This window comes from Spermophilus citellus, assembly GCF_964194105.1.
Source record: "Spermophilus citellus genome assembly, chromosome: 4".
NCBI classification, from domain to species: Eukaryota; Metazoa; Chordata; class Mammalia; order Rodentia; family Sciuridae; genus Spermophilus; species Spermophilus citellus.
In genome coordinates, this window is record NC_138185.1 from 164,278,666 (window position 1) to 164,290,684 (window position 12,019).

A 12,019-nucleotide genomic window follows, 5' to 3' on the forward strand; every position below is an offset into this window, starting at 1 on the left:
CCCTTTTAATTTTTATTTTGGAGCAGGGTCTTGTTAAGTTGTGGAGGCTAGCCTCAAACTTGTGATCCTTGCCTTAGCCTTCCAAGTAGCTGGGATTAAGGGCTTGTGTGACCATGGCCCACTAAACTGCAAACACATTGAGAAAGAATCATTAACTAATCAATTCATTTACTAGTAAATCAATAATCCAAGGTAAAGGTCTAGCTTATTCTGTTTTGATTAATAAGATTTTATATCATTAAGGGAACCCTGGGTATCTGTCAGAGGGCTAGGGAGTTTTTAGTGGGAAGGATGAAGATAGAGATGGAATAAAAAAGTACAAAAATGAAAAAAATTCTATTGTTTGATGTGGAAATTGATAGCAGTTGTTTTAGTTTGTGGGTGTAAGGATTTTAGGTGGAAGTTTTTAGGGGAAAACTTGTTTATACATAGGGTTTATATCTGTATGTAAATATATTTTTGATGTTTGTTTTGCAGGTTGTATGATTAGTAAAATGCTTTCCTAAACCGTAAAAAGTTGAAGATGTCTAGACAGAATTTAGTGGCTTTGACAGTGACCACCCTTCTGGGAGTGGCTGTGGGGGGATTTGTCCTATGGAAAGGCATCCAGCGACGCAGGAGTAAGACAAGTGGTGTGACCCAGGAGGAGGAGGAGGAGGAGCAGCAGCAGCAGCAGCAGCAGCAGCAGCAAGAGCAAGTGACACCAAGGAGAGAGCAGGCCCCTTCAGAAGAGCACCAGCTGCCCTCTGGTGTTCCCAGAGCTTCCTGGGAGGAGAGAATTCTCCATGCAGATGTGGTGACAGTGTCTCAGGAGGCAGAGTGGGATCAGATTGAGCCCTTGCTCAGGAGCGAGTTAGAAGAATTTCCAGTACTTGGAATCGACTGTGAGTGGGTAAGTTAAAAAGCAAAAAATTAAATAAAAAACAAAACACAGACCTGTTCTGTTTTTCTGACTAGGTGCTTTGGCTGGTCAAGTAGGAAGGCTGAATGGAGAATTAGTTTGTTCTCATCTTGTGGGTAGATTTTTGCAGATGAAGCTGCTGCTCTTCTCTGGATAGAGGAATACTTATGATTTTGGATTCTGGAGTTGGATGGACCTTCATGAGTTTCATTTTCACTGATTATTCTGTGACCTCGAATAAGCTGCTTAGCTTCTTAGCTTCTCTGAGTCTCAGTTTACTTATTTGTCTGTAATAAGGGTATAATGGTACCTATGTCCAGTACAAAGGCTTCAGTATAGTTTTAACATATAGAAAGTGCTCATTAAATACTAGTTGCAATCAATATTTTTGTTTTTTTACTGGCGATTGATCCCAGGGGTACTTTAACACTGATCTCCAATTCCCAGTCCTTTTTATTTTTTTATTTTGAGACAAGGTCTCACTAAGTTGCTGAGCATCCAACAAAGTTGCTGAGGCTAGTCTCAAACTTGGCAATACTCCTGCCTTAGTCTCCCAAATTGCTGGGATTACAGACATGTGCCACCATGTCCAATTTATTGTTGACTTTTGTATATATTGAACTCATGCTGGATGTCACGTCTCCCTTCAGATTTCTTCCTTTCCCAGATTGCTGTAATATAAAAACTTCATGAAAAAAGGCTTTGATAAAAATCTATGCAAACAAAACAAAACGTTATACAGTAGGTTACAGGTATTCCCTATTTTTTTTTTTTTTCTAGAAGAGTTTGTGTAAGATCTGCATTATTTTTTCCTTAAATGTTTAGTTAGAGTCTATTGGTGAAGCCATCTGAAATTTTCTTTTAAAGGAAGTTTTAAAATTATGAGCTGTTCATATTTTCTGTTTTTTATGTGTCAGTTTTAGCAAATTTTTGTTTTGTTGTTGTTTATTTGCTTGTGGTGCTGGGGATTGAACCTGGGGCCTTGAGCATGCTAGGCAAGCACTCTACCACTGGTCCACATCCCCAATATCTCAGTTTTTTTTTTTAAACCTTTATTTTATTTATTTATTTTTATGTGGTGCTGAGAATTGAACCCAGGGTCTCCCACTGAGCCACAACCCCAGCCCCCCTAGTATCTCAGTTTTGATAATTTTTAGTCATTATTTTTTTTTATTATTTATTTTTATTGAAATATATCTTTCAAATGTTTAAATTATTTGCATAAGCTTGTTCATAAGCTTATTTGCATAAGCTTTGCATAAGCTTATTTGCATAAGCTTGTTCCTCTGACAATTTTTTTCCTGTTTAATAAATAATATAAAGAAGTCTTTTTCATTCCTAACTTTGCTATTCATACTTCTCTCCTTTTCTCTTTTTTTTTTAATATTTATTTTTCAGTTTTTGGTGGACACAACATCTTTATTTTATTTTATGTGGTGCTGAGGATCGAACCCAGCGCCCCACGCATGCCAGGCGAGCATGCTACTACTTGAGCCACATCCCCAGCCCCTCTCCTTTTCTCGATTATTTCTTCCACGAGTTTAGTCTTTTCAAAGAAACAACTTTTGACTTTGTTAATCTTCTTTGTATTTTGTTTCATCAAGTTCTGCTCTATTATTTCTTTTCCTCTACTTTCTCAAGTAGAATTTCCTTTTCTTTTTTTAATGTAAATTTTTAAATTTATATATGACAGCAGAATGCATTACAATTCTTTTTTAAAAAAATATTTATTTTTTGTAGTTGTAATTGGACACAATAACTTTATTTTATTTATTTATATGCGGTGCTGAGGATCAAACTCCAGGGCCTTGCATGTGCGAAGCGAGCACTCTACCGCTGAGCCATAACCCCAGCCCCTACAATTCTTATTACATATATAGAGCCAATTTTTCATATCTCTGGTTGTATACATTTATTCTTTAGCCTACTTTAATTCGACATCCTTCCATAATGTTCCACTCATCAAATTGAAGACTTCTTTTTAATCCAGTGGACACTTCTTGGGACTCTCAAAAGCATCTGCACAACTCCTGTACAAGACTTTTTCTGCTTGGCTTTCATGCACTTGTGCTCTCCTGTCTGCTCTTTGCTGCTTTCCGATTTTTCTTGGCAATACTCCTTCCTTAGCCTCCCAAATTGCTGGGATTACAGCCGCGTGCCACCATGGGGTCAAACCCTGGGCCATGTGCATGCCAGTCAGGTACTCTACTAGTGAGCTACACCCTTTCCCCCTCTTTTTCCTTTTCTGATCTTCCTTCTACTTAGCATCTAAATATTGACGAAACTCAGATGGTTTATATACCCCAGGAATTACAAAACTCAGATGCTTATAAGGTCCAAATGGGTAAGGTGAATGAATGATGTAAAGTGATGGTATTTTCAGCTATCCTTAAATTCATAAAGAAATATGTTCCTTCTCATTTTCTCTTTTCCTTTTTTATTTTGGTACCAAGAATTGTACCCAGGGCACTTTACCACTGAGCTACATCCCCAGACCTTTCTCTCTTTTTTTAAAAAAAATTTTCCCCCACAGTACTGGGGATTGATCCCAGGGATGCTGTATCACTGAAGCTCTGTCCCTTTTTATTTTGAGACAAGAGTCTCACTAAGTTGCTTACAGGCATGCTGTACCACACCCAGCTCATTCTTTCTTTACACGTGAGGACTTCTTGGGCTATCTTCCAATTTCCTACTTTTGATAGAGAAGTGGATTCTGGGAAACAGTGGTGTACAAATATGAGGACAGCTAGCTTTAGTGTTGAGAAGACATTATGGTGAATTCTAATTAATATCTCATGAATGAAGAAGCTGCTATTTTGTTTAAGCCAAGTATTGCCAGATTGTCCAGTCTTGAAAAAGAAAGTTAGAATATGAATTTTTTATTTATTTATTTTTTGTTTGTTTGTTTTTTTGTTTTTTTTTTAATATTTATTTTTTAGTTTTTGGCAGACACAACATCTTTGTTGGTATGTGGTGCTGAGGATCGAACCTGGGCCGCACACATGCCAGGCGAGCGCGCTACCACTTGAGCCACATCCCCAGCCCGAATATGAATTTTTTAAAATATGAATTCTACTAATTTAAAAATTCTGGCATAAGTTTTTAAATATGTGAAGGCCCCAAAAGAATAAATATGTGTGTGTGTGTGTGTATAAATATATATATATATCAACAGGCACTAATTTATGCCCTGTATTTCATGTTCTTATTATCTAATTTTATAGCTTTAGATATCATTTATATGTTAATTGGTCTTAAAAATAGAATGTCAATCTTTTATGTCCACCTATCTACTTGACATCTGCTCTTAAATGTCTAATAGTGATCTCAAACTTAACAGGCTCCTACCAGGCACAGTGGTGCACACTTGTAATCCCAGCTTCCCAGAGGCCAAGACAGGAGGATCACAAGTTCAAGAACAGCCTGAGAAATTTAGGGAGATGCTATCTCAAAATAAAATTTTGAAAAAGGGGTAGGGATGTACCTCAGTGGTAGAATATTTGCCTATCATATGTGAAATCCTGGGTTTAATCCACAGTACTACAAAAAAATAACAGCAAAAAAACCCACCTCAATATGTTCCTAATAGAACTCTGGATTTTTCTTCTTAAATGTGTTATTCCCACTTTTCTGTACAATCAAGGACAGTTAGGGAACTCTTCCCCCCTCTTAAGAGTTGTCCAACGGTGGGGCTGGGGTTGTGGCTCAGTGGTAGAGCGCTCGCCTAGCACGTGCATGGCCCTGGGTTCGATCCTCAGAACCACATAAAAATAAATAAATAAAATAAAGGCATTGTGTCCAACTACAGCTAAAAAATAAATATTAAAAAAATAAGAGTTGTCCAACGGTGATATAATTGAACATCAGACAAATAGGCAGTTATGGTATGCTAAATTTTTTAACATTCTGTGTTGCATCACACGAGTAAACTGGTCAGGGTCACTCCAAGTGAATTTGGGCACTAAATAAAGACACACACACAGACACAGAAAGTACCTTTTCTTTGGGTTCAGTGACCACTCCTCAGCTACAGCTCTCACAAGGGGGCAAGACAGGCAAGAAAGAGAGTGGGGAGCACATGCTGAACCTTTTTATTGGGGAGAAGCCATTCAAATGAGGCAAGGGGTCAGGTTTCAGGAGGTTGAGTCTAGCTTCTTGATGTCTTGCTGTCAGTAGGTTGACTGACATCTAGGAAGGCCACGCCCATCTCATGAGCTGTGTGGGGATCATAGGCAGATCCAGTGAAAAGAAACATCTGTCACCCGCCCAAACAGAGAGGCAACATCGGTTCAGTCCACTTTGTATGCTCGGTGCTTATAGTTCACACACACACAGCCCACGGCTGGCTTGCTGCATCTCCACATTCTCATCGCTCAAAGCTAAGGGGCACTCTATTCCTATGTGGCAGCTCCTGACAATACTATAGTTTGTTAATAAAGGTTTATAGTATGTTAAATTTCTTGGCAAGATATATGAAAATTCAATATATGAAGTGGTTATCCAAAGCAGGAATTAACAAAACATGCTACCAGACGGAGGCATGAGTTTCCAGATACCCCTGAGTTGCCCATGGTAAGGTGTAGCTATGAACAGATCATCTGTACAAAATGGGGCTCCTGCCATGTTTTAGAAGCCATTTGCCTTTTGCCTTTGGAAGTAGAGATGAAAATGTTACTAAGTACCTTTCTGGCTCCTGACTCCTGCCTGATTGTTTCTGGAGATTTACTGCATATGTCCCTGCCTAACAGGTGCAAATAATTGATGCAATAAAGAGTGAGCTAAATAAAGGTTATTTTCCCAAGAGCATCCTTCTGCAGGCCCAGGCCTCAGGCCTACTTGAAGTTCACTTCTTTCTTCTTATGGTTAACCCCTCCCTTTCCCACTTAACAAGTATTATCGATGCTATTTCCAACATATATATTGAATCCATCTACTTCTCTGTATCTCCTCTACTATTTCCAAAGCCTCAAGTATCTTGCATCTAGACTATTGCAGAAGCACCCTGACTGGCCTACCTGCTTTGACTCTTGTGCATCTCCAATCCTTCTCCAAAGAGTAACCAAAATGCTCTTTTAGCCTGGCATGGTGGTGCACACCTATAATACCAGTGGATCTGGAGGCTGAAGCAGGAGGATTACAAGTTCAAAGCCAGCCTCAGCAATTTAGTGAGGTCCTAAGCAACTCAGTGAGACCTTGTCTCTGAATAAAATTTAAAAAAGAGCTGGGGATGTGGCTCAGTGGCTGAGTGCCCCTGAGTTCTATCTCTGGTACCAAAAAGGAAAAAAAAAAAAAAAGGAATTCAGGGCTGGGGTATAGCTCAGTAGTAGAGTGCTTGCCTACTATGCCTGTTGCCCTGGGTTTGGTTCCTAGGACCACCATCAAAAAAAAAAAAAAGCAAGTCAGATCACATCAATCCTCCGTTTAAAAACCCTTCTAATTGCTTAAAATAAAATTCAGATGTCTTAGTTACATTCTCTTTTTTTTTTTTTCTGATTTTGTCTCCTTACTCTTTTCCCATCCTTTCATATTATTCTCCAGCCACACAGGTTGTACAGGAACACTTGAACAGAGAAAACTTATTTTTAAAAGCCTTAGGCTAAATTTAACTGATTTGTTAACTCCACAGACTATATTCCTTAGTTAACCTGTGCCAGCCCAGAATATGGTCCCATATCATTTTTTACTCTCTGCTGACATCATGGGGTCATTTAAAGACTCCTAGGCCTTGCCAGAGACTAAACAGCTCTCAGTTTTTACTGAAGCTAAAATGGATTATCCTTTGACTCTCAGGAAGAAAGTTCTCCAACCCTATGTTCTTTAAATGAATCACTGAAACACAGAAGAGTGTTAAAAAATTTCATCTGTAATGACTGATAACATAATTCATTTAAAATTATTACTTTTGTGTATTTTTAATTAATTAATTTATTTTAATTAGGTATATATGATAGCAGAATGCATTTTGTTTCATTGTACACAATTGCAGCACAACTTTACATTTCTGTGGTTGTACACAATGTAGCATCACACCATATGTGCAATCATACATATACCTAGGGTATAATGATGCCCATCTCATTTTGTGTATATTTAATAGTGTATATAGGAGTAGGGGTGTAGCTCAGTGATAAAACACATACTTAACATGCATGAGGCTCTGGGTTCAATCTCCAGTCCAAAATATGTATATAATACAGTAGTACCACATTACATGTATGCGATTTATAAATAAATATATGTGTACAGTCATGTGCCACTTATTGAAAATAATATATTCTAGAAATGTCTCATTAAGCAACTGTCATTATGTGAGCATTATAGTGTGTGGTATGGTTAGTCACTTGTTGTGGCCTTTTGATGCAATCCAGAGATGTCATAAACAGGAGATTGTATGAGGCTGCTACTGGAGTAACATGACATACGTCTTACAGTAAACTTTTTTTTATAAGTAGGAGTACAGTCTAAAATAATAAAAATGTGATATATTTAAACTAGTAATATAGTTGTTTGTTATTATGTTGTTGTTGTTGGTAGTATTTTTGCAGTATTAAGAGGTTGACCGCAGTGGTGCTTTATCACTGAGCTACATCCCCAGCCTTTTTTATGTTTAGACAGAATCTTGCTAAGTTGCTAAGGCTGGCTTTAAACTTGTGATCCTCTTGCCTCAGCCTCTTGAGTCACTGGGATTACAAGTATGCACCAGCACACTTGGCTTATTTATTTATTATTATCAAGTATTATGTACTATACTTAGTGGTATGTTTTAAACTTTTTAATATGTATTTTTATTTTAAAATATTACATAATTTTGCATATTTATGGAGTACAGTGTGATATCTCAATACTTGAATAGAGTGTGCAATGATAAGATCAGGATAATAGACATTCATTCCCTCAAATGTATCTTATCTTTGTGTTGGGTGTGCTTTATTTTATGACTGGCATTCTGTAGGTTTCTTTATACCAGCATCACCACAAATATGTGAGTAATGCTTTGTGCCATGATGTTACAATGGCTATATGTCCATCACTGCGTGACAGGAGTTTTTCAGCTCCATTATAAACATATGGGACTACCATTGTATATGTGACCCATATTATTGACTGAAACATTACATGGCATATGACTGTATATTGTGTATATCTCAAACATTTTTATGTGGGTTAAATAATCTTAAAAAAACCCCAGAGACCACATGATTAAATGATACTAATGAAATAAAGAAAAAGAGGAAATATGAGAAATAAAAACTGGGCATCTTATTCTTTAAGCTAAATTGCCTTTCTAGAAAAATTACACTTCTAATTATGCATTCAATGTAAATTGGAATCATAATTATACATTTGGATGCCTAGTGAGTAAACTGATTAAAATATATTGGATCTTCAACACAGTATAGAAGCACTATTAAAAAGGCATATGTATTGGCCCTGGGTTTGAGCCTCAGCACCACAGAAAAATAAATAAGTAATATAAAGATATTATGTCCAACTACAACTAAAAAATAAATATATTTTTTAAAAGGCATATGTATGTTTGTATTTAGTTATATATTTTATTTATTGGACCTGATGTGCAAAGGTCAAGCCTTAAGAATTTGCAGGGGGTTTTATGCCAAATTAGCAGTACTACATATTAGAAGTGGAGAGCTATCGTCTTTTCTAAGACAGGGCAGATATACATTGAGCATCCCTAATCTGAAAATCTAAAATGCTCCAAAATCTGAAAATTCTTGAGTGCTGACATGATACAAGTGGAAAGTCCACACCTGACCTCAAGTGACAGGTCATAGCCAAAATGCAGCTGTGCTAATAATATTGTACAAAATTACCTTTAGGTGGTATATATAAAGTATATATGAAACATAAATGAATCTTATGTTTAGACTTGGGTCTCATCCTCAAGATATTTCATTGTATATGCAAATATTCCAAAATCTGAAAAAAAAATCTAAATCCAAAATACTTCTGGTGTCAAGAGTTTTGGATAAGGGATATTCAGCCTGTATTACAGAGGGAGAAAGCTGCTTATTAATGAAAAAGGCAGTTTTGCCACATCAAGATGGACTGGTATAGAACAAAAACCAATATTCGGTTCTCTTTTTGTTTGTTTGTTTTGTTTTTTGGTACTGGGGATTGAGCCCACACTGAGCCACATCTTTAGTCCTTTTTATTTTTTATTTTGAGATGGGGTCTTATTAAGTTGTTTAGGGCCTTGCTAAATTGCTGAGGCTAACCTTAAATTTGTGATCCTTCTTCTTCAGCCTCCCGAGTCACTGAGACTACAGTTGTGTGCCACCACACTCAGAAGTAGTCATATTTCTTCTAAGTCTTTTGGATCTTGACTGAGATAGACACCATAGAGATCACACTGGCATGGTTTGTTTTAAGGGTATAAAACTACTACTTATTTGTAAAGCAGTGCCTGAGAAGAAATTCTAAGGCTTGTATGAATTAACTCATGTTTTACTTAGCATTAGGGTAGAATTTGAGGGCCAAGACTCTCAAATATTTTATTTGTAACAGCAGCTCTTTGTGATGCTCGTTTCTCTCTGTGACTTTGGTTAGCTCAACTATGAAATATTCCTGCTGATTACTTGTGACACTGTTTGAATCACTCCTTTGGTATTTGCTGTGTCGTTTTCTGTGTTTGTCAGCTTGTGTTTCTAATGTCTGCTGCACCTCCTGTGAGGTTGTATGTTCCTAAATCAGGAACCCTGCTTCCATAATCATGTCTGTGATGGCACTGTTCAGTGCCTTGCACATAGGTAGTGTGGCAGTGAGAGAGCCACACTGTCCTGGCACAGGGTCTTTCAACCTCCCCATTTTTCACATTTTGGACAGGTGATTTTTCATTGTGAATGGCTAGTCTGTACAGTGTGGGATGTTTAGCAGCGTTCTGGCCTCTACCTACTAGATCCCAGTGTACTTCTTTCTCCTATATGTGACAGCCAAAATTTTCTCCAGACATTACCAAATTTCCTTTGGAGGGAAAAATCACTGTCCTTTGAGAAATACTTCTCTAGAGACTGGGAAATTTAGGTTATAGTCCTGGCTTTATGATTAAGTCATCATATTTGGTCAAACTGTTTCACCTGTAGGCCTTAAGTTTCCTCTCCTGAACTATGAGAAGGATTGGAATTTATTGGGAACCTCATTTTGGAGCCCATGGATAGTTTTTTGTTTTTGGTATTGGGGATTAAACCCAAGGGTGCTTGACCTTTACCAGTGAGCTGTATCACCATTCCTTTTTATTTTTTATTTTGAGACAGGATCTCTCTAAGTTTCTGAGGCTGGCTTCACACATGTGATCCTCTTGTCTTAGCCTCCTGAGTTGCTGGGATTATGGGACTGTACCTCTATGCTCAACATCCCATGGATAGTTTTAGGGAATCTTTAAACTCTTAAAAATATATTTGAATTTTGTATATAAATTTTTCTAGGGATAACATTTTAGCTTTTAGTATTTTTTCAAATTGACCTATGACCTCCAAAAGATGAAACCTAGGTCTAAATATGGTTAATACATGAAATTATTTTTATCTCTTAAGATAAATGTCCTAACTTAATGCTCAATATCCATTTTTATCTTTATGACCACCATTTAGATAAGAAATGCTGAGAAAGCACCTTGTGCCACCAGGTTTGTTTTATTGGCAGGTACCACTTATTTACACAGCTGTATTTCCTACCTATTTTTAAAAATCAGTTTCTGAGAGTGTGATGATAAGGTAAGAGAGTGGTGTTGCTGGTATGTGTGTCAGAGAGTCTGGATGATGAAGAGAACATGGTCATTTGGCACTCTACTCCTTAGCCCCCTTTTCTAGTACTGTGTCGGACTCTGCCAATGTGTGTCCCAGAGTGCCTCTTTGTCAGCTGGCCACTATTTATGGACTGCTGATGTTTCAGGGCTACAGTTGGGCCCCCAGGAAGCTTTATTTAGGTTGCTGCTTCACAGTGTCCATTGTGTTAGTTAGTACTTACTCTCCTTAGATTTAACCCCAAATCTGGTTGGCTTCTCTCTTTGGGAAGTTTAAGATGTGACTCTTAGCCTTACCCCACCCCACCCTTGCCCCCAGTTTTATGTTGTGCTTACTGCTCTTTAGTGGTATGAACCGCAGATCATGGTCTTTCTTGCTCTGTTGCAGGTGAATCTGGAAGGCAAAGCTAGTCCTCTGTCACTCTTACAGATGGCTTCACCAAGTGGCCTGTGTGTATTAGTTCGCTTGCCCAAGCTGATCTGTGGAGGTAAAACACTACCAAGAACGTTATTGGACATTTTGGCAGATGGCACCATTTTAAAAGTTGGAGTGGGATGTTCAGAAGATGCCAGCAAACTTCTGCAGGATTATGGCCTCATTGTTCGGGGGTGCCTGGACCTCCGCTATCTGGCCATACGGCAAAGGTATGATTGACATGAATGCTAGGCTATCCACAGCTGTGCGGCAAACATTTTAGCAAGATTTGTAGATTATTAGAAATCGATAATGAAATCTTTGAAATTCTTTAGAAACCCAGAGGATTCTGAAGTGCATATTGAATTTATAAGATTATTTCAACTTCCGAGACCACATTAGTTACCTAGAATTTGTCATTTTTGTGTATGGTGCTGGTGTTTGAACCCATGGTCTTGTGCATACTAAGCAAACACTGTAATATTGAGCTATATCCACAGGCCTTTTTATTTTTTTGAGACAGGGTCTCATTGAGTTGCCCAGGCTGACCTCAGACTTGGGATCCGCCTTCCTCAGCCTCACGAGTAGGTGGGATTATAGGCATGTGCCACCATGCCTGATGAACTTGTCTTTTTTTGATGAAATGTTAGTAAAGTATCACTATAAGGGCTGGGGATGTGGCTCAAGCAGTAGCGTGCTCGCCTGGCATGCGTGCGGCCCGGCTTCGATCCTCAGCACCACATACCAACAAAGATGTTGTGTCCGCCGAGAACTAAAAAATAAATATTAAAAATTCTCTCTCTCTCTCCCTCTCTCTCTCTTTCTCTCTCACTCTCTCTTTAAAAAAAAAAAAGTATCACTATAAATTTACAAACTGGCTAAATTAGGGCTGCAGCTTTTTTTTTCCCACATGAAAATTCAATTTTAAATCCAGAAGATTTAA

At 37.9% G+C, this 12,019-nt stretch overlaps 1 protein-coding gene across 6 annotated transcripts in view; it reads left to right on the forward strand.

The window, feature by feature from the left end:
• EXD2 (exonuclease 3'-5' domain containing 2) overlaps positions 1-12,019 on the forward strand; it is a 57,661-nt gene that overhangs the window by 24,864 nt on the left and 20,778 nt on the right. For 3 of the 6 annotated variants that reach the window (XM_081290037.1, XM_081290038.1, XM_081290039.1), the window contains 2 exons: positions 478-892; positions 11,050-11,306. In XM_081290037.1, the coding sequence (XP_081146163.1) occupies positions 524-892; positions 11,050-11,306 (626 nt within the window). In that variant the 5' untranslated portion in view covers positions 478-523. Of the gene's footprint in view, positions 1-477; positions 893-9,165; positions 9,294-11,049; positions 11,307-12,019 lie in introns of those variants that run through there. The other 3 variants (XM_081290041.1, XM_081290040.1, XM_081290042.1) reach the window with 3 other exon arrangements.